We start from the raw sequence: 27,639 nt of genomic DNA on the forward strand, positions 1-27,639 counted from the left end.
GATTTTACGGTAACAGAGTTGTAATGACGCAAAATATGGCCACACTTATCTTACCATTAAAATTTTGCTCTGTTTGTAATTGTGTTACTCTAGAATTAGCATCCTTTCCTTCCCAGGTTGCAGCATTGATTGATTTCTGTGTATCAAGTGAACCTGGTCACCCAGTGGACCTTCAGCTTCAGAGGTCCATGGCTCCTGTTTCTGTCCACCTTTGAGAGGTGAGCCAAGCTGGCCTCCCCGGTCTCACACCTGGACCAAGATCCGCAATCCGAGCCACACCAACAGCACATCCACGAAGAGCAGTATGTGAGCGAGGGTGAGTCCAGACTTCTTGACCCACAACCGGTGCCGCCCGACTGCAGGGACGCTGAGACTATTACAGGTACCCACGTGCATGTCAGAATCAGCTCCAGCATCAGAGGCTTTAAAATCATTTCACCAACTCAAAGGATTTCTCACGATTGTTTGCCGGCATCTTTGTTGTTCAGATGTGTGCAACAGTACTGATCTGCCAGAGTTTGAGATCATCAGTCTCCTGGAGGAGCAGCTGCCTGTGTACCGCTTACGGGCAGACACAGTCTATGGCTACGACCGTGATGACTGGCTGCACACACCGCTCGTCGCGCCGGATGTCAGGTTCGACTTGACCACCGAGCAGATAGAAGAGACGCTCAAATATTTCTGTAAGTCTGCCTGGTGGCGAGTTTGTGATGGCGTGATGACGTGTCTGTTTCCTGTTCTGTCAGTGTTCCACAGCTTTGGAGAAGCCGAGGCTTTTATCCTAGAACATGTAGTGAGTGAATAGGTCAGGTGAGGTATGGAAACATGCACTATAGTGCCACTCATCACTGCATCCACCGCGTAACTGCCTTGGGTTCTGGATGGCAGACATTCGATCCACTCTGCCTCTCAAAAGTAACTAGTCCCCTTAAATAATAATAATAATAGAGCATATATTTTATACATACAAATTTGTCCTCTGCATTAACCCATCCTAATTACAGGTAGACACAATCCAACCACTAGGAGCAGTGGGCAGGCACACAGTCCAGCACTTAGGGACCAACTTCAGATGTAGAGATGCTGCCTTGATCAGGAGCAGACCCTAAATAAGTATGTTTTTGATTGTAGGTGGAAACCCACACAGATATGTGGAGAACATGCAAACTCCACACAGAAAGGGTGGGGGAAGCGATCCCACGACCTTCACGCTGTGAGGCATCAGTGTTAACCGCTAAGCCTCCGTGCCTTCTCTACCTACTGGTGTCCTCAACACTGAGACACCTGTATGAGTGAAGAGATAAAATTGACAATGCGTTCTCACATCTTATAACCAACCTGATTAAATGGGCATTTAATGAGGGTAAACTGAGTAAAATGCGATTAACTTTGATACACCAGCTCAATCCAAAAGGCAACTTTGCCTTTCCTATGTTAGGGTGACCATATTTTGATTACAGAATCCAGGACACTCATCCCAGCAATGAGATACTCAAATGATACTCGAATGTCCGTCATTTTAGTGGCACAATGAAAATCAGTGAAAACCAGGACATTGTCATCACTCTCTAAAAACAAACCCAGGACGGCCGGGACAGGATGTGAAAACAGGACATGCCCTGGAAAAACAGAACGTTTGGTCACCCTAGCTTATGTAAAATTCCAGAGACCTGCCGGCCACTTCCACGTTTGGTCTTGTTGTCTTTATATGTGACGTCATCATGACGCCACATATCGATTAGCAGGTGGTAGTCTGGCTGGTGTGTCAATGAAAGTAGAGGATTTAGTTATGTTATTTCTACTCGGTTCTTTTATGTAAGATTCTACTCCTTACCAAAAACCAAACCCTTGTATTCCTCATTTTGAATTTATTCAAGGTCACGTTAGAAACCAGGTCTGGGACCCTCACAGACAGTGCCCATCTTGTGAAAGGCCCCTAAAATGAGTCATAAAACACTTTTTATACCTTGTGGGTGTTAACAACAGGTGTGGTTTAGTCTCACATTTCTAATGTTATTGACTCTCGCCAACAGAGGAAGATCTCCTGTGTCTGAAACTTGGACACATGATAAAATAAAACTTAACATAGTTCTCAGAACTTCCAAACAAATAACACAAATACTTGATAGCTAACATAAAATAAAGAATTAGCACAGATATTATCTAACAGTTACATCAAGTTCTGTAAATGTTCCCGGAAGGATGAGTTTTACCTGATGGCCAAAGTATGGCTTCAGGTATTGCGAAGGCCTTGCATCCCTCCGTCCATTTGTCTGTGCTCAGCATAACTCCAGTCCTGTTACTGCCAGGGTCTTCAAATTCACAGGGCATATTCTTGGGACTTAGACCTTGGACAAGGTCAAAGATGGCTAACCTTGACCTATTTTAAGTGGTCAAAATGTCACATTCTGTTTTCCATTGTTATGCTCACACATTGTTATATTCTATAGTGTGAATGTGTCAAAATGATAAAGCATGTTTACATTATACATTCATACATTTACTTTTTTGACATAACTTATTTTTGCATCAGGGGAAGATGGACAGTTCCAGTCTTGACTATGCTTCATGGCAATTAGACTCTTAGACCAGTTTTATATCCTCTGGGATAAGGTTTATAGTCCTGGTGTGTAAACACACCAAATTCTTCTATATTTATAAATGTGTACATGCCTCCATGACTCATCTGCTGTGGCTACTGTGTGCTTCCAAGGCCGCTTTGATGTATAATAAAGGCTTTTAAATGGAAAACTGTCCCACGAGCCATGGATGGAGATAGTTTGTTCCTCTAATGCCTCTGTATTGGCAGCCTGCTTTTCAAGTCAAACAGCTGAGCACTGGATAATGATGTTGCTATCCACTATCGAGGCAGGCATTAAGTGTTTCTTCCCATTGGCTCAAGGGGCCAGTAAGTTTTTACTGATTTACTGGCCCTTCTCCAGATTTTTTTCCCTTTCCCTGAGCACAACAAAAGCAGCATGTATACCTGCTCCCTGAATCAAACAAAACTGTGCCAAAACCAGAAAATGTTCTTATAGACTTTGTTGTCAGGTCTGGGAGCATCCACTGTACCACAAAACCACCTTGGCTTTTGGATGGAAACCACCCAAGTGTGGACAATCAGTCTGTCCTCACCTCTCAAAAGAAAAGAAACCATCTATCTGGTGCAGCCAGGTGAAACATGGTTGTTCCTTTAGTTTTCCACAAGCATTGGGGTCCTCAACAATGAGACACCTGCGCGGTGGATCACGCATTTAAGAATGTGCAACATGTACAAAATGTCATACCTGACTTTCCCTCACAATGAAGTGACACTTAACATTCGTTTGATACAAAGTCATTCCAGCTGTACCCAAGGGACTTCCAAAGAGATCTAGTATGAAAGACATCCAGTTGGGCTCCTGGTTAGTGTCCAACTCTCACAACCATTCAGTGAGACAGGAAGTACCAGTGACCCTAAAGAATCAGACTTGTCTTGTCTTTGTTCTCCTGTAAAAGTATCAGCATGACAAAACACCACTGTCCAGTGACCCCATGTCTCCATAAGATCTTCCCAGTTGACTCTCAATCTCAAACACTGAAGAACCAGAGATGGTCCCTGCTGAGATTATTGAATCTCTCTTCCAGTTTGACATTTTTACCACACAGAGATACACTTCTGATGGCGAAGTCCAAGAAATCACTGAAACCCTAGATCTTAGTCTTTTTTGTTATCCCCTTGTATTCAAGTTGAAAGTTGACACTGCAAACACTTCCTCTTGGCCCTTTTGGTTCATATTCTTAAATATGTAAATTAACTGTCAGTAGCAGTGTGATCACAAAAGTAAATATAACGCAATGCTAAAATACCCTCGTCCGCATGAGCATAAAATAGGAAACAGAATGTGACCTTTTAACCTTCTTAAATAGGTCAAGGTTAGCCATCTTTGAACTTGTACAAGGTCTGTGTCACAAGAATGCTCCCTGTGAATTTGAAGATCCTGGCAGTAATAGGACTGGAGTTATGCTGAGCATAGACAGACGGATGGACAGACACAAGGCCTGTGCAATAACCGATGACCATACTTTGGCCTCGGGTAAAAAAAAACGGTGTCTGTGGCTGTCCTTAAAGGATCCAGTCTTCCAACCCAGGTTTAAAACTCTGTTCTCAACCTGAGTTACACACAGGTACAGTCAGGTTAATAAATAATTAGACAGTAACACAATATTTGTACTTTTTTCCTCTGTACACAACCACAATGGAGGTGAAATCAAACAATCAAGGTGTAATTCGCAAGTAAGCTTATCATTCCCGCTCTATTGTTTAACGTTACTTAGCAATACAATCGCCAACATAAAAATTCGATCTGTGTGAGTGAAAGTGTTCTTGTTTGTCTGTACATTATTGATGTGGATCGTCATGGTAACTGCTGCTAGAGACAAACATCTTCTTCATGGCCTCCAAAAGAGGGGAAGTAAGAAAATGAAAGAAAGGTGAAAAAGGAAGAGCAGTGGCTGTTGTACCAACATTTATACTGTAAGTACGTAGGAAGCCCCTCCCGCCCGTTGATCCTTCAGCCTCCCCCATCCAATCAGAAGACATCTCATCCAATCAGAAGACAATCTCATTCCATTCAGAGTTTGAAAAATCTCAATAGTTGCTGAATTGCAGGTAAAAAGTAAGCAAAGGTTGTCTTCTGATTGGATGAGAAGATAACCTCCTTTACCCACCTTCAAATTGTCTACAAAAGCCTTGTACATGCCCAACTGGCTGGCCAGCTTTTGGAAGAGGTGTCCCATGGTCACCATCTCGTCCCATTGCTGGATGTTGAGCAACAAGGCATCGTAGAACTCCTTATGGATCTCAAAGATGTCCTGGATTTTGTAGAAGATGGTTTCTATCTGCTGGATGATGGTTTCTATCTGCCTATTTATTTGACCCTTAATGAGAGTAAGCAGGTATAGAAAATGGATGGATTAATTGATGTTATCAACCTTCTTTCCAAGAAACTGAAGCAACACAACTGCATTTTTGCCAATTTTTTCTCCCCGTGTATTATGGTTGATGTAGAGCAGAGGCTCTGTGACTTAGAAGTTGGACTACCAACCTGTTGACCGGGGTTCATTTACAGATGGACACTTCAGGTTACCTCTCTGCATTCTCCCAGTCCACCAAACCTTAGTTGGAGAAGTAAGGTGTGATCAATGGACATCCTGTCCAGGGGGATTTGTAGGCTTTTCTCTTTTTATTTGGGGATAAACACCAGCTGCTGGAGAAGGATAAGGGGAAGCCCATGTTTCACCTTGTTGTGGCAGTTAGTCACTTTCAGGACGTGTGGACAGACCAGTTGTCTTCCTGGGTTATTTCCGTGCAGGACCAAAGGGCTTCTTGTAGTGTGGTGGATGCGGTGAAACTTGATATTTATAATATGGACGAATGAATGTACAAGCTGTCAGCTTGTACCACCATGTGGACATATTGCTGGTTTATCCATGCACGTTCTCTGAGAAGATGAACTTTATGTTGTATATGGTGTTTGGGCAACTTTAAATGTGTCGGTACATCACTCTAGAAGTGATGACAAAATGCTGACGCTGGCCTCACTCAGAAATTGGAACCGTTAAAATCTTCTTCTTGTGTGATTCTGCGTTCCTCCCTCAGTGCTATGTGCGGACAGAGTGGGCCAGATGACAAAGACTTACAATGACATCGATGCAGTCACACGTCTGTTGGAAGAGGTGAGTCAGTCTGTTTCTTCATCTACTTTATTGGTGTAAAATAAATTAAGATTGTGTGTTTATGACAAAAGCACCAAATTTTGCACTGACAATTTCTGGCATATTGAAAAAAAAATGATATCGTACCATGCTCTATTTTCCCCAGAGGATAGGTAATCCTCATTCCAGATTATCTTCAAAATTCTCTCTTTATTACTGTATCTCATACAGGTGCAAATGTAGTGTTGTTTTCTATGTTTTCTTAAAATCTATAATTCCATTCCAACCACAGTTACATTGATTTAAAAAAAAAAGAGGTTGGCGTTATACAGTGCATGCGGAAATTATTCACAGCACTTCACTTTTCCCATGATTTCTTTTAAAGATTTTTGCAGATTTATTACAACCCCAATTCCAATGAAGTTGGGACATTGTGTAAATTGTAAATAAAAACAAAATACAATGATTTGCAAATCCTCTTCAACCTATATTCAATTGAATACACCACAAAGACAATGTTCAAACTGCTAAACTTTATTGTTTTGTGCAAATACTTGCTCATTTTGAAATGGATGCCTGCAACATGTTTCAAAAAAGCTGGGACAGTGGTATGTTTACCACTGTGTTACATCACCTTTCCTTCTAACAACACTCAATAAGCGTTTGGGAACTGAGGACACTAATTGTTGAAGCTTTGTAGGTGGAATTCTTTCCCATTCTTGCTTGAAGTATGACTTCAGTTATTCAACAGTCTGAGGTCTCTGTTGTCGTATTTTGCTCTTCATAATGTGCCACACATTTTCAATGGGCGACAGGTCTGGACTGCAGGCAGGCCAGGCTAGTACCTGCACTGTTTTACTACGAAGCCACGCTGTTTGTACACTCTTACAAGTCCCGAAACAAATTTACAAACGGCAGAATGCTTTTACAAGTCCCAAAACAAATTTACAAATGACAGAACATATTTACAAGTCCCGAAACCTGTCCAAGGTCTGTATCCCAAGAATGTTCCCTGTGAATTTGAAGACCCTGGCAGTAACAGGGCTGGAGTTATGCTGAGCACAGTTGGACAGATGGAGGGACGCAAAGTCTTCGCAATACCCGTTGGCCATATTTTGGCCTTGAGTAAAAACTCCTAGTTTAAGAAGCCATTTTTACAGATCCAAGATGGCCACTATGATGGCTTTCAGAAAAATGTAAATATCCATTTTCTGATTGGCTCTCGCATGCACTTTCCAAAAATGTATAGTTTTACTAATCTACTCAGAGTTCCAATGAAAATACATAATGACCCTGACTGCGGACCCAAACTTTTAATTTTTTTTTTTTTTACAAAAACTGGATCACAGGTTTTTGAGTAATCCTGGATATGATAAAATACCAACTTCTCTTCTTGTCATGCTTCCCAACCAACAGAAAGAGAAAGATTTGGAATTAGCCGCACGGATCGGTCAGTCACTGCTGAAGAAGAACCGAACTCTGACCGAGCAGAATGACTATCTGGAGGAACAAGTGGTCCAAATCACAGAGGAGGTATTCACACACATTACAGAACTTGAATTTGAAAATGTGTTTCTATGTACAGCACATCAAACAAATACACAGCAGATGCAAGTATTTCCTCATAGCAGTAATAAGAGTACTCTTGTAGTTGTTCTAATGATATTCTCTTTTTCTGTAACTGCAGCATGAGTGTACGTGTGTCTGCTTGTCTCAACCATTCCAAGACCATTCTGTCATTTCACACTGTACAAGTCAAATTTAACTGAATATTTATATTAAAAAAAAATCCAAATACATCAGAAAGAGAAACTGTCCCTTTCACTATCTACAGACCTTTGATCACCAGTCTGCAGTCATCAGACAAAGTGTTAATAGAGCACAGCGCTCATAAAGCACAAACCTCCATCATCACTAGTTACCAATTCCACAAAATTTTACCTTGGAAAAAATTTCAAGGTCAAAAGTCCTCTTGGAAGTGGATTTTCATAAGTTAAATTAGATGTGATCAAATGTCAGATGAATTTAGTTGATGAACTTGAATCAAAGGTTTTTTGTGGTGTTGTCAGTTTTTTTTTTCTTCAAGTTTTTCAGTTTCTGAATTCTTTTTCAGATAATTTTCACACAACATTGGTTATCTCTGTTATGCACAATTTGTCATTGCTTTTTGGCACTTGGTTTTCGGCTGATAACCAGAAGACAGAGAAACAGGCGTAAAATTGGAACCTCCATCCAATTTTGGTGGTGCAGGTAAATCCATAACAGAAAAATGAGAGTGACTGAGGCACTTTTGATTGAGATATAATGCAAAATGTGCACCAAATGGGCTTTTCAATATTAAATTCAAATGTCCACAAAATTCACAATCCAGGTCAGATCCAGATCAAACTTTGCCAGGTGATAGTGAGTGTCAGTCTACACCTCACTTTCAAATATGAGAGTGATTGGGGCACATTTTATTAAGATATAATGTCAAATATACATTCAATGGGATTTTCAATGTTAAATTTAAATGGCCACAAAATCTGTAATCTGGATCCGATCTGGATCAAACTTTGTCAGTTGATAAAGGATACCATCCTACATAACGCTCCCAAATATGAAAGAAATTTGATCTTTTTTTTTTTTTGAGTTATGAATTTTTGAAAATTCAGTCAATGTTAAGGATGGGGATTTTTCCAAGATTTTTCCTGACTTTGACCTTTGACCTATGACATTGAAATTGAATCGGTTCTTGCCTGTCAAGATATGAATCTTCTATAAAAAAAATTCATAATGATATATGACAAATTGGGTGAAACAGGGGTGAAAACATAACCAACTTCATTGGTGAAGGTAAATATAAATACCAGGCTGTAACTTTAGGATATTTTTAAAACCAAATTCCAGAACTGAAACCCATTCTGAGACACATTTGGCTTTATGTCCTTAGATGATGCCTAATTGTGCTGTATGTATAATGACAAAATTATGCATTGAAAATTACATGGAAAAAAAAACAGCTTTTTTAAACACAGAATAAATGGGTATGTTCAGAGAGTTTTTTAATGTAAATTTCACTCTACATTTCTTTCAGTGTAGCAATCATACACTGAAACAGAGTAACCAGGCAGGAGGTTTATTTGTAGATTAATCAGTGTCGTGCTAACAGTAAGGACCCAGTGTCTTTGGAATCTACTAACTCTAGTTTAAAATAGAGGTGTATGAGTGGCAATTGAGAAGTTTTGAGCCTGACCCAGAATACGTACGACCTGGTTCTCCATTTTTTCCATTCTGAGAAACCAACATATCTGGAAAATTGGTGATTTTCTGAAATTTTGAAGTGCAATGTTGAGAAATGTTGGTTTCTCAGAATGCAAAAGTTGGTGAACCACCCCCTACTTTTTAATAAATAAAAAAAACACTAAATAAGTATTAATGTGTTATACTGTGGAGAATTTGCAATGTTTTGCATGAATATTGGTGTACTTGGGTCCCATCTTGGTCTCGAGAGCACCTGTTCACTTACTCAGTCTGGTCTCATCAATGAATTGAATTTGCTCTTGACTCAGTCACAAACTAGAATAAGTATACACATTAATTAAAAATGAATAATGACAAAATTAATATGTTAGTTTGCATTGTTTTTTATATTTGATGGGAGATCTCATAGTCATCGCTCTCTTGAAGTTGCTGGTCCTAGTTAACGCCAAGAATGAGCCAACAGTCCACTGTGATTAAATTTGGTTTTGCCAACCACAAAAACGTCATGTGCAGTAGAAATTTAAAAATGACGCAAAGTATAGATTGTAAGCTCCGTCATATATAAGACACTAAAGCTGCCGCTGATTGTTTTTAAGCAGGTCATGATTTCGTGCAGAAAGGGATTGTTTCTGTATGTGCTGAATAACTTTGACATCAAAATCAACACAATATACTCCAACCAAAGATTTTGTTATTGCATATACATTATGGTGATAGTTTATAATGGAATGAAGTACAACTCTTAAGCTTGATGTGTTTGTGTTTTTGCAGGTGGCTCAGTTTCACCACGAGCTGAACCTGAAAGATGAGCTGCTGCAGTTTTACACCAATGCAGCTGAGGAGAGCGAGGATGAGTCTGCGAGCTCCCCAACGTTAGAATACTGTCTTTGATTCTTAATATAACTCCGCCAGCCTATAAATAGTCCTGTTAACATTTGTGAATACAAAGTTAGAGTAAAAGCTTCAGAACTCTGTGCTGTGTTTAGTGTTGATTTTTGTGATCTAGTTCACTGCAGAAAGCCGTCATGCTGGCAATAATTTAATCCCGTAGCCTAGTTTGTGTTTTGTCTTCAAACTAATTGTAAAAATTGCTGAGAATCCTTGTTATGTGGCTTACAGGGTGCTGCTTGTTGCCAGGTTGTGAAACAGAGTTTTAGAGTTGCTGCTTTTGTGTTTTTAGGGGTAAAAAGAGTAAATTGGAAACAGCCTGTGGAGGATTTGTGAGTGACACACTCCAGCGGAAGCTCAAAGAGTTGGAAGAGGAGAATTTGTCACTCCGCTCGGAGGTAACTCCACCCACACTTTTCCTGTTTTAAGACATTGAGGATGCTGGGAAGGTTTCATCATGCCTGTCCTTCCACAGGCCAATCATCTGAAGTGTGAGACGGAAACCTATGAGGAAAAGGAGCAGCAGCTCGTCAGTGACTGTGTGAATGAGCTCAGTAAGCCATTCATGGTCCATTTCTGGGTGATTTTTGCCATACTGGCCTAAATGTAACACAGTGTCAGATTTTTTTCCGTTATGGTGTCATGCTATAATATATCGCAGACTAGACTTTTATATGTCAGACAGATGCACAATAGTTGGAGAGAAATACTGTTGAAAAGAGTGTATTATTTTGTGTTTTGTTTAATTCGCAACCACCTACAACAGGCAACAATGAAAAAGTCATGTTATTGTTATTATTATTATTATATGTTACAGTTGTCCCTTGTGTTCCTGCTGCAACATGGCTTGAAACAGCTCCTCCCCCTCCCACAATTTTATTTCAACAGTGAACCCACATTATTTTTGCTGCTTTTTTTTCCTAATAAAGAGACCAGGAGAATCACATCACATCGTGTGTTTTTACTTCCACCTTTGTGCCCCTCAGAACACAGCGCCTGCTGCTGGGTTCATTAATGCTGTATGACAACACTTCATCTTGTTTGTTTTGAGATTTGTCTTATTTTGTTTTGAGATTTGTCACATATTTGGGCCAATATTTTCTTGTATTTGTGTGCTATTTTAAAAATCCCATTTTCCCCTATGTGTTTCTTCCATCAAGTGGAATGAGCTAAACTGTCTTTGTATCTTCTCAGGGTTGTCCAGCCTCCAAATTTCTGCCATTGCAGAAGAACTGGCTCGTAAGACCGAGGATGCCTCCCGACAACAAGAGGAGATCACACACCTCCTTTCACAGATAGTGGATCTGCAGAAAAAAGCCAAATCTGTGAGTGCAAACTAACAGAGACACATATAAACCTCTTTATTCAAGATTCACTGTTAATGTTTGCAAAGATACTTGGCACCTGCATTTTTAGAAGTCTTATATGCTGGACACAGGCAGATTAAAGTATGGCAGCGCAGGATACTGATAACAAAAAGATTATAAATCATACCAATAGAATGTAATGTAATGATTGTACAGTACGAAAGAAAAACTTTTAAAAACCCTCAAGATTTTAGGAAACAGCCCAGTAAAGATATCGATTATCAGTGTAACAGAGTGACATATGGGGAAAATAAATAAGGATATTTGCACAGAAGATAAATTAGGTACTTCATCATCACCTGTTGAAAAGGCAGCCAAAAATATAATAATAAGAACCCATCATGCCTCACTTGCAAATTCACAGTGAGAGAACATGAAATGCCAACACAGATCCCAACAGAGAGGAAGGTTCTCATTTCAAAACCACCCTTGTCCATTTTCCACGTAATATGAAGTTGTTTCAGCCATTGCGTCCGGGCTATAACTTGTGCCAAATCAACATGCAGATCCATACCGGATTTATTGTGGCAGCCCCGAGTGCACAAGGTGGAAAGCTGCTAGAACTTACTTTTGGTGCCTCACTATCAGTCGATGTGCAGGAAAACTATAGTTTTGCTTCTGTGGAAGGAATGTGCCACAGTGCCCTCTAGTGGTGCCAAGATCATGTGATGGGGAAGAAAGCTTCATAAATCACCTGCAAACAAAATGCCTTCAAATTATCTTGCCACTGCAAATTAGTATGTTAAAAGATCTCAACATTGAGCATTAAGTCAACATTGCTAATATATAAAAAGAATAACTGAAAACGCCAATGGTCTTCTGTGTGTGTGTGTGTGTGTGTCCAGTATGCAGTGGAGAATGAGGAGCTGTCTCAGCACCTAATGGCAGCTAAAGACGCACAAAGACAGCTAACAGCAGAGGTACGCCTGCTTCAGACGACATATTTATCCATGCTACTCGAGTCCCCCCTTTGAAACATAATTATTTAACGTTATCTTAAATAAACACATGATCAATGCCGTATTTTACATGTAAAACATTCACTGTCCTCGTCATTCACACTGTATATACGTGTGTGTGTGTTTGTGTGTTTGGTGGATCACAGCTGCAGGAGTTGGAAGAGAAGTACAGCGAGTGTATCGAGATGCTGCATGAAGCCCAGGAGGAGCTGAAAAACCTGAGAAACAAAAACTACCCTGCAGGAACCCCTCGACGCTGTCACCCCCTGGGACTGTACCCCATGGTAAGACCGTGCATGCATGTGTGTGTGTGTGTGTGTGTGTGTGTGTGTGCATGCATGTGTTTCCTGACATTCCTTTGTGTGTTGCAGGATTCTCTTGCAGCTGAGATCGAGGGATCAATGAGGAAAGAGTTGAGTCTGGATGACGGAGAGTGTGAGGAGCAGAAGTATGCACTAAGTATTTACCGTGACATATAAAGTACACAATTTACTTTATACACAATGCAGAACACAGACTACACCCAATGTTAGTATTCAAGAGGTTAAAACTACAGAACATTTACAGCAAACCAGTACCCCACCTCCTGAACACAGTTTATTTAAACTTGAACTCACAGCAAATATAAGATTTTATTCACCTTATGTATTTACTGAAATGTTGTATAAATAGTGGGAAATTTGTTGGTGTTATAAAAAAACAGATTTTAGCTAACATCTTCTCAATGTCAAGTTAAAAGTATTTGCTCGGATGCTGGCATTAAATGATTTACTGTGAAATGGTGCCAGCAATTTGAACTATCTGATATTGTTTAACTTTGGTTCCAGTAACATCAGCGAGCCACGCCATCTTGGAAGTACAAATGTTACAATGTTAATCAAAATAAGAGTGAAGGAGGCGTGGTTATCTCTCCCCCTAGTCTGCTTTGTCCAAATCAAACAGAGGGATACAGCCAATTGAAGCAAATCACTGGATTATTTAACCCAGAAACTTTGAAAGCATAAATGGAATTGGTTAATTAACCTTTTTCTTCTGAAATATGAACCTAAATGCAAATGTGTACTGATACAGGTTTGTGTTAAACCTCTGTCTCCGTATGAGGTCAGTCCGCATTCGAGTTTATTCAGAAAACAGCACCAACATATAAAATTCACATTTTATATGAATTACTGTAAAATTTCACAGATGAGATGGCCGCCAAATAGACACTGTGTACAATGATTTCAAATCTGTACAATGTGAGGTTTTGTGAGTTCTGTTGTTTGCGCAAAAATAAAACTTAAATTGACAAAATTTTGAAGACAGTCTGGGCTTCAAAATTCAAAACAAAAAACTTAACGTGCTGCACATTAAATTCATCCCAATGCGGTTCTTCGATGTATTGTTTCTACCTGTGCACTGAAAAAAGGCGATTATTACTCATTATCTACCTTTCTGAAGAGTTATGTGGTCAGACTTTAATCATTGAAACCAGGATTTTCCACCTCTGCTAATAACCTGAATAAAATTGCAAATATCAACATAGTCCTCAAACAAGACCTGCCGTCATTCCCACTTGTGTTCAGTGAGTTCTCGCAGAGCTAGGATGCAAACGTAGAACTTAGCTAGAAATGTTATTTTTTGGCTCCGTGAGCAGAAAAAAAATGTTTTTAAGTAACACCGACAACATACTGTACATCATAGGCCATCTGCTTTATGCCATGCTTACAGGATTCATCATAAGCGCGTGTTTGAGACGGTCAAGAACATCAACCAGATGGCCCGTCAACGTTCACTGACCCCCTGCAACACCAACATCCCAGGCTCCAACCAGTCCCTGTCGGCTCGTACGTCTCCTCAGTCCAGTGGACTTTCCACACCCCGTTCCAGCCTGTACGAAGGCGACATAGGCGGAGACGGTGTCGCCCTTGACAACCGGACACAGAGCATCCTCATGGAGGTGGCGTCCAACCATGACAGGTGAGGAGAAGTGGGTTTGACAGCCCGCTGCAGAGAGAAGCATGTATCGCTGAAGCTAAATCAAAGTCTGACCTTTTCAAGTTCAACATTTTGTATTTCACACTGACATGAGTATTTGTGAAGACGTTTTCCTGCATATACTTTGGAAAACCTGCAATATATTCAACAAATTCTTAAACCCTAGATGTTTGTTTTTTTTTGGTTTCACTGGCAGCAGTGCGGAAGGCCGCGAGAAGAAGACAAGCGGAGCTGAAGACCTGCGGCTGGCCTTGCGCCGCCTGTCTCTGCGCCGGCAAAATAACCTGAGCGAGAGACGGTTCTTTGAGGAGGAGAGGGAGAGGAGACGTGGAAGACATGAAGAAGCCCAGGACAGTCATCGGAGTACTCTGACCCCCTCAGAAAGCATCATGTCCCTGGGAAACCTGCACCTGTGGGCTTCTCGAGGACCCTACCTCCCTGACAAACTCCAGATTGTCAAACCACTTGAAGGTGAGGTTTAAAGGGTGACTTTCTGCAAGGTGGGAAGAAAGTGAAAACATGCGATGATGTTGTGTTGCTGTAAACTTCAAGGCTGCTGCTGTAATGTGCTGCCCCCTGCTGGACAGCATGTCTACATCCATCTTGGCAGACTGATGGGAAACTCCTGCTGCTTCTGTTTCTTGTATTTATTTGTCTGTCAAGCTGCATGTTTCTAATGAATATATATTTCTATATATTTGTCTGTCAACTCATTTTTCAAAGGCCTTTCTTGTCTTTTTCTGTTGCTGCTTGCTTTTGCTTTCATTTTGTTATGTCTGTTATTAATTAAAAACATTTTTTCATACTTACTCCTCCATTTAATTTCATTTTTCATCTGCTTCCTTCGATCATTTTTCACTGCCATCTGTTTTCTTCCTCTCTTTTCATGAAGACAACTGACTGTTATCTTTTTTGTATCAATATTATAAACCCCCTAAGAATTTGCACTTGTTACATAATTTGAAAAAGAATAACACAAGAATTAGAATTAAAGAATAGATAGAATGTGTGGCTGGAGACAATACCAATATTTTTGTCAGGGCTGTAAACTATTGAGCACGGTTCTGAAATGTTTACAGCATCTGTTTTTTGGAACATTGTTCCAGAATGTGCATCAAAAGGAAAATGTCACATATTGAGTGAAGTGGGTCTCATTACTTTGCCAACTGTACCAAAATGCTACATCCACTGCAGGGTCTGTACGTGCACTAGCATCTACATTAATTGTTGGTGTTCTGTCCCGTTGTCTTACAAATGCCTGTCTGTATGTCCGTGTTTTCAAATCAGCACATTCATGACGCTCCAAAATTCCTTTCTTTGAGTCTTAGCAGAATTACTTAAAAGTCTCCATTAGTCACGACATACCCGTCAGGCTAGTCATTTTTTACATTTCAATCAAGTTTTTAAAAAGTAAAAAAGGAAATTTGCTGGAACGATCCGTTATCAAGAACAAGAACCAGTAAAAAGGTGTTTGTTCATATTAATGTGGCATCTGTGAAGAGATTGATAACTCATAATTGTCATAATAATATAGAAGGATTTAGTCCTTTTGGACTGCCAACACAAGCAATTCAGTCCTCTAGTCTAAAATTTTGACTGGCACTGCACATTTGGACAGCAGGTTAAAGCGGTGGTCTTGAGACCAAAAGATCTTCGGTGTAACTTCCCTTCAAACCCCTGACCAGCCCCTTGTTGTTGCTCCTGATGTACAGTTGAACACCTTGGATGGCAGCCTCTTGGCAGACGTGTGCTGTCAGTGTGTTTGTCAAGTTGATGAATCATGTTTTCACACTGGGGGGGAAAAAGAGTTAGTAAGGCACATACTGAGGAGTTGTAACCGAAACATTAGGAGCACTATCTTCCACCTGGCGCAAAGGAGCACATAGCATTGTGCTACCATCATTGCTAGTTTCCACTTGAAGGTAAATGTATTTATATTATGCTTTTTGAATTTTAAGGCCTGCAACATATCCCAAAAAAAAAGAAGTTGGGACAGGTATTTTATTCTAAATATAAGGATTAAAACTTTAAAACAGGGGATGATACATGAACATTTCCAAATCACTGAATATGTCTTGGGCTTCATTTATATTAATCATTACAATATGCAAACAGTATGATATTATGTGCTAAATCTGTGTCCAAATAGGCAGTTTTCAAAAACTTAGTGGCCATGCTGGAAGGAGACGAGTGAAGGAAGACACCAAGACATTCTCAGTGACTTGGGAATGTTTATGTATCTGTCTCCATTCCCCCGAGTGATGATTTAATCCGTATATTTAGAATGAAATAGCACCGCGGGGTTGTAAATAACTCTAGTTTATAAATGGTTTTGTCCTCCCTGTGGCTGGGGTGGGTGGACGAACAGCGGGGGGGGGGATTCAGTTTTCATGGGGGTCCAGGCTGTAAACATGGTTTGATTCCAAAACAGACTGTTGATAACACCTAACAACCCTCGCTTGGACACAAAAACACATTACAACAGAAAGAGGAAAACTCACTCCGTCTGCATCAGAGCACACAGATAAAGAGCAGAGTCGCATCAACAACAACACATTTCCAGAGTCAGAGTGAACAGTTTATCTTACCTTAAAAACTAATGCAGGCAACACATCTCCCTTCTTCCATTCACCTAAGAATAGGGCAGCACAGTCTCATTTGGGGGTGGGCGCTAAAGGGGTGAAATATGACGTCATTTCTCTACTTCCAGGGTACAAACCATGACATTTTCAGTGGGGTTTTGGGCAAATTACACACAAAGTGAAAATGCAAAGAAAAAGTGACAGTGCGGTGGGAAAGTGGACATGTGTTGGGGTTTGTTTATGATCCAGAGCACAAACATGTCGAGGCGGTTCTGCAGGCGAGAGAACGGAGTTACTCTGGTTAGCTGTGTAGGCTAACACTTACCGACACGACGTCTCCCACCTCCTCGCCTTTTCTTCTCCACCAGGAACCGATAAAAAAAAAAACTTTCCCGACTGCTTCGGTGATGACAACCGAAAACAAAACTGTATACCATTTATCCGTGTGATGTTATGCTGTGTATATATTAAATGAAGGTCCCCGTAAGTGATCATATCACGGAGTGTTCAAACGAGACTACGGTCTCCTATTCGTGAGGTCCATCACATTGTCCAGCTGAAAAAGCTGCACTATGAGCATAACGTATACATGCCCGGATATCAAATCAAATCAATTTTATTTATATAGCGCCAAATCACAACAACAGTTGCCCCAAGGCGCTTTATATTGTAAGGCAAAAGCCATACAATAATTACAGAAAAACCCCAACGTCAAAACGACCCCCGGTGAGCAAGCACTTGGCGACAGTGGGAAGGAAAAACTCCCTTTTAACAGGAAGAAACCTCCAGCAGAACCAGGCTCAGGGAGGGGCAGTCTTCTGCTGGGACTGGTTGGGGCTGAGGGGAGAGAATCAGGAAAAAGACATGCTATGGAAGAGAGCAGAGATCAATCACTAATGATTAAATGCAGAGTGGTGCATACAGAGCAAAAAGAGAAAGAAACACTCAGTGCATCATGGGAACCTCCCAGCAGTCTAAGTCTATAGCAGCATAACTAAGGGATGGTTCAGGGTCACCTGATCCAGCCCTAACTATAAGCTTTTTCAAAAAGGAAAGTTTTAAGCCTAATCTTAAAAGTAGAGAGGGTGTCTGTCTCCGTGATCCAAATTGGGAGCTGGTTCCACAGGAGAGGAGCCTGAAAGCTGAAGGCTCTGCCTCCCATTCTACTCTTAAAAACCCTAGGAACTACAAGTAAGCCTGCAGTCTGAGAGCGAAGCGCTCTATTTGGGTGATATGGTACTAAGAGGTCCCTGAGATAAGATGGGACCTGATTATTCAAAACCTTATAAGTAAGAAGAAGAATTTTAAATTATATTCTAGAATTAACAGGAAGCCAATGAAGAGAGGCCAATATGGGTGAGATATGCTCTCTCCTTCTAGTCCCCATCAGGACTCTAGCTGCAGCATTTTGAATTAACTGAATGCTTTTCAGGGAACTTTTAGGACAACCTGATAATAATGAATTACAATAGTCCAGCCTAGAGGAAATAAATGCATGAATTAGTTTTTCAGCATCACTCTGAGACAAGACCTTTCTAATTTTAGAGCTATTGTGCAAATGCAAAAATGCAGTCCTACATATTTGCTTAATATGCGCATTGAAGGACATATCCTGATCAAAAATGATTCCAAGATTTCTCACAGTATTACTGGAGGTCAGGGTAATGCCATCAAGAGTAAGGATCTGGTTATACACCATGTTTCTAAGATTTGTGGGGCCAAGTACAATAACTTCAGTTTTATCTGAATTTAAAAGCAGGAAATTAGAGGTCATCCATGTCTTTATGTCTGTAAGACATTCCTGCAGTTTAAGTAATTGGTGTGTGTCCTCTGGCTTCATGGATAGGTAAAGCTGGGTATCATCTGCGTAACAATGAAAATTTAAGCAATGCTGTCTAATAATACTGCCTAAAGGAAGCATGTATAAAGTGAATAAAAGAAGAAGAAGAACACACACACAGCAAGTGTAAAAGAAAACAAAAGTCACATACACGTGTGTGTGTGTGTGTGTGTGTGTGCGTGTGCGCACACGCACTTGCACATGCGCTCTCTCCATATAGATCTTGCCAGAAAATGTCACTATTGCGTCTGCTTAATACCCACAGCACGGTGTGCCTGGTGCACTCCAATTTAAAATAACAGGTGACAACACACTGATTGGTTGAATTTATGTTCGTCCCACAACATGCCTGTGATTAAGGAACAAGATGAATCCAAGCCTTTTGTGGTATAGTCAGCTGGACAGTAGTTGTATTCAATTTTGATTAATTTCTCTCCGCCAGGATCCGCCACCCTGCAACACTGGCAGCAGTTAGCTCAGCCACACCTCGGTGTTATTCTAGATGCAAGGCCCGGAGTCGTGTCAAAGGGCTACAGACCGCTAGAACTGGAGCTGGAGCAGGTCAGTATGTGTGTGTGTGTGTGTGTGTGTGTGTGTGTGTGTGTGTGTGTGTGTGTGTGTGTGTGTGTGTGTGTGTGTGTGTGTGTGTGTGTGTGTGTGTGTGTGTGGTGTGACGAGTGTGTCCTGTTCACTACACTACAGCACATATAGTGACAGCTGTCATAATAGCACGTTATAAAACATCTAATTTAAAATATTCTGACCAGAAGGTAGCTTGTGAATCGTGCTTCCATGCAAAAATAATGTATTCTCAACATTATATGCAGGTTTAATTTTGCAGTGTTAAATTAACACCGCCGAGTGCCTACGGTCCCATTCAAAACAGTGTTAAAACAACTTTATCGTTTTGTAAACATTATATGAATAAGTATGTTCATGTAGTCATGTGACTGTAGGGATCCCTGAACTTATCAGATCTCAGAAGGTAAGTAGAGTCGGTCCTGATTCGCGATTGGCTGAGATCACTGGGTGTGGGTTTCTTCATGTACAACTAGAGTATAAAACCTCTGCCATAATCCCACTGTGGATCTACTGTGCATAAACAAAGTGTTGATCAGCTTGATTTTAACACTCTAATAGTGTTGACTGAACAACATTTTGAGTGGGACCATATGAGAGAAGGTCATCTGGTGTAAAACTACGGGGAGATCCACTGTGTCGACCCCGAGCAAAACTGGAGCAGCTGAAGGAAGGCTAGTTAACTGACTTTTTGGGCTCACTATACAAGTATATCTAGTTCAGTACTTGCAGTAGCACTGCACATGTTTGTATAATTCTTGAACTCTTGCCTCACAATCTGTTCTCTCCGCCACGCTGTTTTGTTTGTAGGTGTACCCATGGGGAGGCTTTGAGGAGGATGAACCAGGCGAGCAGTACTTCCAAAACCTGCCCACCTCCTCAAGTACCGCATCGCCGGCTGTGCCACCCACCACCTGCACTGCCAACACCAGTGGGCAGCCTCTTCTCAGCCTCGCGCCACCCTCACCACCTTCCCCAACGCCATCACCGCATCTCAGTAACACTGACGCACTGGGTGAGGATGCTGTTCATTTATACACTTTTCCAAGTGAATTGTAGATGTAGACACATTGATTTGATGACTGGCTAGTTATTAATAATGGACAAATATCTTGAAGTCAATCCGTCCACTCGCAGTAAAATCTCCTCATATATCATTTGTGATAAATACAGTCGGGATTCTGCCCAAACATCTGCAAAATACCACAAATCTATAAGTTTTTGTGTAGAATTTCTTATCCTACAAGCAAAGTTTATGCTAGAAATGGTTTGTTCCAGACTGATGTGACATCTGTAGGAGAAGGTCATGTCTGGACTCCTCCTTCCTTTGTCTTAGCATCTATATGTGCCACTGATCAACGCCCTTGTCTTCCAGTTTGATGTTCACTGACCTTCAGACTGAACAGCTTCCAGTTTGTGAGTGCACAGTGTAATTTAATGCGTTAGTTTACCTGATACTTTGAGGAAATCATTTATAGGTCATTGCAGGTCTGGGAGATGCACCGGTGCCACATGTTGCTGCATCCATCACACCACGGGACCACGGTGGGTCCTGAATGGCAACCATCCAGGCAGAGAGCTAGGTCATCCCCAGCTTGAGAAAGTAACCATTTATCTGCCTCAGCCAGGTGAAACATGCCATTCTACAGATGATGGGGTCCTAAACCCTGAGGTACCTGCGTTCTAGATCATGGCCTACGAAATGTGCCACATGTCCAAAATGTCATAGCCAGCATTCCCTCACAGCAAAAGAGATACTCCTCATCTCTTTGTGTCAATTCATTTGACACAAAGTCATTGCAGCAGCACCCAATGACCCTCCAAAGTGACCTATAGTACCAGACACATCTTGTCGTCACCTTAGGTCACAGGTGAGCATCCAAGTCTCAAGTAAGAAAGGAGGGATGAGGACCCTAAAGACTTGGACCTTCATTCAAAGATGTTGGCATCACCAAACACCTCTTGTCATTGACCTCATGACTCCATAAGCTCTTCTCAGGCATCTCTTGATTTCAGAGGCCAAGAAAGACATGGATGTCACTGCTGAGATAAGCAAATATCTCTACAAGTTCCACACTTTCACCACGATTAGTTACATTTTTGATGGCCCGGTCCAGGATGTCACTGAAGGCCTGAATCTTTGTCTCGATCCAGGACACTCTGGTTCTGCGTTGCTGCATCCACCATCTCAAAAGTTGAGGAAATCTGTTACTCTAAAGCATTTAAACTTAGTTAACTCACAATTAAAGTATTTAAGTGGGATTACTACTGTTTATATTTCTTCATAACTGGTGTAAATAAAGTTCAAGACATATTCAGTGATTTGGAAATGTTCATGAATCCATCCTCTGACTTGTCTGAAGAAAACTGGCAATTAAACTGATTATTCACAGGTATTATTACAAAGGGGTTGATTACTTATGCAACCCATCATCTTGGCTTTTATATTTTTAATTAATTTGTATCAAGTTGTAGAGATTTGCTTTCAGTTTGAGTCTAAGGAAGATAATTTTATAATTTTTTATATTGAGAAGCCTGATTTACTTTTTGTATTTGAAATGCCATAAACAAATTAAAATGCGTGAAATACTGAGGGACTGAATACTTTTGCAAGCCACTGTATTAATAATTTGAGATATTAATTTTGATTTAATAGTGAAAATTTGTCTGAATTAAGTGATACTTAACTACCGTATTTAATCCATTAAACACCCCCTCCCTATTAAATGCTCCCCCAGTTTTTCTTGGCACATTGCATGTTGTGAAATTGTAAATTCCTGAGAGAACAGAGTAAGATGACAATGAAGTTCACAATTTGTGGCTAGTGTCCAGGACTGTCATAGTCCTCCTCTGCCGATGTGTCTGCATCAGCTTCACTTTCATCCACATCTGACTCAGTCCACTCGTCCACTTTTTTATCCATCAGTTCTTTCAGGTGCTGAGCAACATGAGTGCATTTTCGGCTTATGTTACGCCGTTCCACAAACTTCAAATACCAGCCATTCGAGGCTCTGACGTTCTAGTTTCTATGTTACTTATGCAGCCACAATGCCTCATATTTCAGACTCTTCCCTGTCAGGTGGACGCCTGCTGTTCTCCTTTCCTGGAACCATTTTACCAGCTCCTTTTCAGTGTCCTCATAACACACTTTCCTACCCCCCACCACTCAGCTGTTTTGGCCAGGGTTGTAAGGTTATCCTTGTTCCTACACCAATCCCAGGTGCGTGTCCTATCGACTAGGAAAATCCAAGCAGCATGGTGCTTTGCCTTCTCTTCCGTTTTTATCATGACTTTTAGCTTGAACGCTTGAGAGTAGCAATGTTTACGTGGAGCCATTTTATGTAATTGTGTAGCAGCTACTGCATGCAGAAAAACATTTGTCTCAAGTTTGCGCTGCTTCTCTTGGATGCAGTACGTATGTATGTAGATACCGTAAGGCAGGGGTGGGCAACTTGTTCCAGAAAGGGCCAAGAGGGTGCAGGTTTTCTTTGCAGCCACTGACTCCACCAGGTAATTTCACTCATTAACTGATTCCATCTGCTCAAAGTGATATTAATGAGTGAAATCACCTGGTGGAATCAGTGGCTGCAAAGAAAACCTGCACCCTCTTGGCCCTTTCTGGAACAAGTTGCCCACCCCTGCCGTAAGGCCATAGTGTGTACAACGTGCATGCAAACATGCGCACAATAAAGATCGTCAATAAACGCCCCCCCTTGTTGAAATTGCACACCCTGGGGTGTTTAATATCTTAAATACAGTGTCTCATATTGTTTTTCATATTGTTGGGATCAGGTGCAATTTGCTTGGTGTCTTGTTTGAGGACAATTTCACAGGAATAAATTAAAATGGGTGCAAAATAACATTACTATTTGAGTTTGATTGAGATACCCTCAGTTTATTTGCGCCACTTCTGTTTTCTCTATATGTTCTGATTTCAAAAAGCCCCGTCTGTTATTCGGGAGAAACACTAAACAATATTTATTGCCTTGGAGCAGTTTTTTATCCAGTACCAAGTAGCAGTACTAGACCCTCTGACTGATATTGATTATATTATATTTCAGATTTCTCACAATGTGACGTTGATATGTACAGTACAGTAGCATTTATAAAATTAAAACCAAAATCTGCTGAATTCTAACAAAATTCTTTCAAATTATCAGAATGTTTCATTTTATTTATTTATTTACTTTGCTGACTGGCTGTCTGTGTGCAATTGTGTGCTTTGCAGCTGCGTACTACCCAGGAAAATGTATGGCCCATACAAGTTCTACCTACACCTTCACCACCTGCCGGATCCTCCATCCAACTGACGAGCAGACACGCGTCACGCCCAGGTAACCGTCACTGCTGGTATCCAGTCACCGATGACCTTTGTCCCCAAACATATTCAAGAACTCATCATCGACTATTTGCAAATGTTTGTCCAAACTTACTGAACAACAACACAAAAATCGATACTTGAACAAATGAATGTGTAATTTACGTAAATCGTTAAGAAGTGTTACTTATTTTGCTGCATGAAAGTGCTTTTAAAATGATAAATGGGCGGCATTTATACTGAGCTTTTAGATATTGTTCAGTAAGTTTGGACATTTTATTAAGTATTCAGATTATGTGCAATTGGTTTGTTCGTATTTATTTCTGAACAAATTTTGATTTCTGTCCTTAAAATTTGGCAGTGCCAAAAGTTCCCCACAGACTGTATAAACATAAGCCTAATTACACAATTCCTTTTGAAATAATGACTTTTTTGTTGTTGTTTTTAACCTCTGAGTGCTGCTGAGGCACATTTTTCTCTCATTTGCTGAATGTTTTATACAATAAAAGCTGCTGGACTGACTGATGATGTACATTTAGTCTGGTGTAATCGAAGAAGAAATACAAACATAAACACAGCTTAAACACGATACGGCATAACTTGCTAATGTTGTTAAGCTCCGTGGTGAATTGGTGTGGTGAGAGAGCCTAAATGCTCACTCAGTCTGAATTTGACGAATTCCCTTAAGACAGTTAAACCAAATAACAGTGAGGGGGGATGATGATGATGTCCAAGCGGCAGCATTCAGTCAATTTCATGCCAGATAGCGGAGGAACGCTAAATAATTCATGCATGTGCTCCTGGCTTAAAGAGATAAATGTCCCCAGTGTGCAAAAAAAAAAAAAAAACCTTCACTTTTGAGCTGTTAATGGCGAGTTATCGAGTTTAAGTCAAGGAAATGAGTGAAAAGATCTATCTGGTTTCATTTTGTTTTCCCCTCCATGCTTGCCAGTCTGAACACGGGCCCGGCTTCATCGTCATGTGTGATGAGCAGCACGCTGTCGGTTACTCCTGCTACAACGCCCTGCACCCCCCGCAGGCTCAGTCTCAGGCCCTCTGAATCATCAACCAACCTCAGGCATGTTTCATAGGACTTGGTGTCACAGAACAGAAAAAAAACAAACATTCCTTTTGTAATGAGTTTATAGTGTCATGTCATTGAAGCAGAATATTTTCACTTTTATCCACTGAAAAGTCAACTGTTTCGGTCATTATCTACAAAAATTGAGTAATAATGTGAGTCATGGCAGAGGTAAACCAACTTCTTAAAAAAAAATTAGGGAAATCAGGAACCAGTAAAGCACCTACAGGACTGTATCTTCAGTTATGGTTGTCATATCCTTTATGTAAATATGAATCACATACTGCAGCCTTAACAAAAAAGCAAAGCTCACTCACAGCTAATTTCTTATTTGAAGACAGAATGGACAGTTTTTAACTTACCTTTAAACGTACTGCATACGAAGGGGTGATATTTCCATTCATTCAGGAATTTGTGTGACGTCCACCTCAAAGGCTAAAATAGCTGCATCTATGTGCACAGCCATGCACAGCGGTCACTGAGCAGTCTTCACACTTCGCAGATAAAATAGGAGTTATGCCAACTTTTAGAGCAAGTAACTATGAGTACATTCCCAGAGTCACTTGTCTTTTTCCCCACTGATTCCACAGGTACACTCTGTCTGTGCAAATCCATTTTGTTGCCAAAAAAATCTCACTTCTGAAAGCGTCCTCAGAATAGCACATTTGTGTCTTAAACCCCCGTCATGCTCACCCATGTCCTTCAAAAATTACATGGATGCAGTAGGAACTTGTACAACATAGTAGGAACATAATAGAAACCGATAAGGATGTGGTATGGTCTCCATAAACATGTAGGCCATACTTGAACTTTGAACGCATGCAAAGAAATTACTAGTGAGGACATGGTCGAATAAGGAACCAGGATGAGCTTCAATGGGTGCGTTTGGCAGGAGAGTTGTTTTTCTGACTGCAGTTTATTGTTGAACTTACATGTGGACACAAGATAACTTGCACAACGAATGAAAAAGCACATCACATGACGCAATATTGATAAGGACAGGGCAGACACAGTGAAAATGTGGTACGTGTGAAGTGCATTGTGATTGTTCATAGTAAGAATGTTGTAAGAATTAAGTGGGTGTGGTACATGCATGATCGTGTGCTTGGTAATAAATTAGTGGGAATGTGTTGGACGCTGTGAGAATGTGGCAGGGGAATAATCAGGATGAACAATGGACTTGAAAATGGCATATTGTTCCATTTTTGTCCACATCCCCGCTGTGTTTATCAAACTGTTCAAGGTGTGCTATGCTATTCATGGTCTTCATCTGACTGTGAGGGGCCCCTTAAGGGCGATCACAGATGTTTTACCCACAACAACATGCCAGTCAATAATGAACAGGATACAGTACATAAGCCAGAGTTGGATCCCATTCAACACCAACTTTTCATGGATTTTCCCTCTAGATCAGTTGTTTTTTTGTTTTGTTTTGTTTTTGAAGACTGGGTGAAAGCCTTTCGAGAAATGAACTGAATTACTGAAATTTAATTTTAAATTTTAAATTTTAATTTAACCTTTATTTAACCAGGCTAGTCCCATTGAGATCAAGTTCTCTTTTGCAATGGAGACCTGGACAACAATAAAGTTTCCAGTTCACCCAACCTGCGTGTCTTTAAATGTGGGAGGGAACCCGGAGCACCCGGAGGAAACCCACACAAACACAGGGAGAACAAACTCCACACAGAAAGGCCACAGGTGTTTTGAGTAAACCTGCCAACAGACATACACAAACTCCTGGGATTATATTATCTTCTTACCGAGTAATCAAAAATTCTTAATTGTAAGTATTGTAAATAGGTTGTTGTAGAAAAATGTAGATGATGGTGTTCTGTGGCATCTTTGATGAGCATCAAGTGATCACTAGGTTGAGTTTCTATTAGTGAAATAACATTAATTAATTCATTAATTAATATGACAAAATTCTATTCTATTGTACCTTCATAAATGGAAAATATCCACTAGGTGGAGATATTGCTCCATTTCAAGAACCTTTGGACAGAACCACGTGTTGCTTTCACAAGTGTGTATATACATATATATATATATATGTGTGTGTGTGTGATGCTGCTGCCATGCAAGGCACCCACTACGCACTAGGATTAGTGGATTAAAGCCTCTTAGTGATTTTCCGGTCAGGCTGGGATTTGAACCGAGGATCCTCTAGTCTCAAGCCCAACGCTTTAACCACTAGACCATCACCTTCCCCAAAATACAGTCCATTTACTATATATGTATGTGTGTGTGTGTGTGTGTGTGTGTGTAGATAGAGACAAGAAGAATGTAATACATATATCATTTTGAGGAGTTATTCATCAGTTTTTATCTCACCTTTTTACAGAGATGCAACACGCACCACCAGCACCTCCCTGGGGTTAGTGCGCCTCCTCCAGGAAAGAGGTATCTCAGCAGTGATGTATCACCAGAGTCAGGGTTTGGAACACGGTCAGGGCAGCGGAGGAGTCTTGTTCAGCACCTCCATCACGCCCAACAGAGACCCTAACCCTGACACCCAGCGCCCCTCCACCCCACCCAACTCCCCAACAGGTGAGGTAGGTTCAACCGCACCACCAGGAGGAAGCGTGGACACCCCAGTGGGGTTTGAGTTCAAGAGCCCTTCATATGACAACTTCCTAGCATCCAAGCCAGCCCGTTCCATCCTGAAGGAGGTGACGGGGAGGATGAGGAGCAGGCAGAAAGCAAGGGACTGTGAAAGCCAGACGGACGTTAGCGTGACCATCCACAACCTCAACCTGGTGGACAAAGTGAAGAGGCTGGGAGTGGGCGGAGCTTCAGGGGGAAGAGCTTTGAGTCCTGGACCCATCCTGGGGCCTCTTGGTGGACTGCGAAGGTCTGGCTCACCTTTTGGACCTGATGGAATGAGGAGGAATAGAAGTTACCCAGCTGTGGTTGGAGCCAGCATGGCTATGAAAGCTCCAGGGCCTCAGGAGTAGTTTGACCATCTGACAATTTCGATGTCCAATCAGGCAAGGAGGCACGGCGGGCGGAGAACAGGCTCCTGAGGAGCCAGCCGGAACTGAAACACTGACTTACACAGTTATTACTGCAACAACATGTCACTACTGAACAGTCGCTGCTGTGGTTCTG

At 41.0% G+C, this 27,639-nt stretch overlaps 1 protein-coding gene across 2 annotated transcripts; it reads left to right on the plus strand.

Annotated features, from left to right (window-relative positions):
- Window positions 1-222: 222 nt before the first annotated feature.
- On the plus strand, window positions 223-27,639 carry LOC117501931 (trafficking kinesin-binding protein 1-like). Of its 2 annotated transcripts, none has more exons than XM_034160896.1 (18): window positions 223-382; window positions 489-683; window positions 5,642-5,718; window positions 7,114-7,230; window positions 9,712-9,812; window positions 10,121-10,226; window positions 10,304-10,382; window positions 11,023-11,153; window positions 12,041-12,115; window positions 12,301-12,438; window positions 12,526-12,602; window positions 13,865-14,113; window positions 14,328-14,602; window positions 18,996-19,114; window positions 19,943-20,147; window positions 23,361-23,466; window positions 24,403-24,528; window positions 26,873-27,639. In XM_034160896.1, exons 3-18 carry the CDS (start codon window positions 5,668-5,670, stop codon window positions 27,483-27,485), a joined length of 2,568 nt encoding a protein of 855 aa, XP_034016787.1. In that variant the 5' UTR covers window positions 223-382; window positions 489-683; window positions 5,642-5,667; the 3' UTR covers window positions 27,486-27,639. The 2 variants fall into 2 exon arrangements, with proteins under 2 accessions (XP_034016787.1, XP_034016788.1); XM_034160897.1 differs by having other exon boundaries at window positions 14,331-14,602.

This window comes from Thalassophryne amazonica, chromosome 20 (assembly GCF_902500255.1).
Source record: "Thalassophryne amazonica chromosome 20, fThaAma1.1, whole genome shotgun sequence".
Lineage (NCBI taxonomy): Eukaryota > Metazoa > Chordata > Actinopteri > Batrachoidiformes > Batrachoididae > Thalassophryne > Thalassophryne amazonica.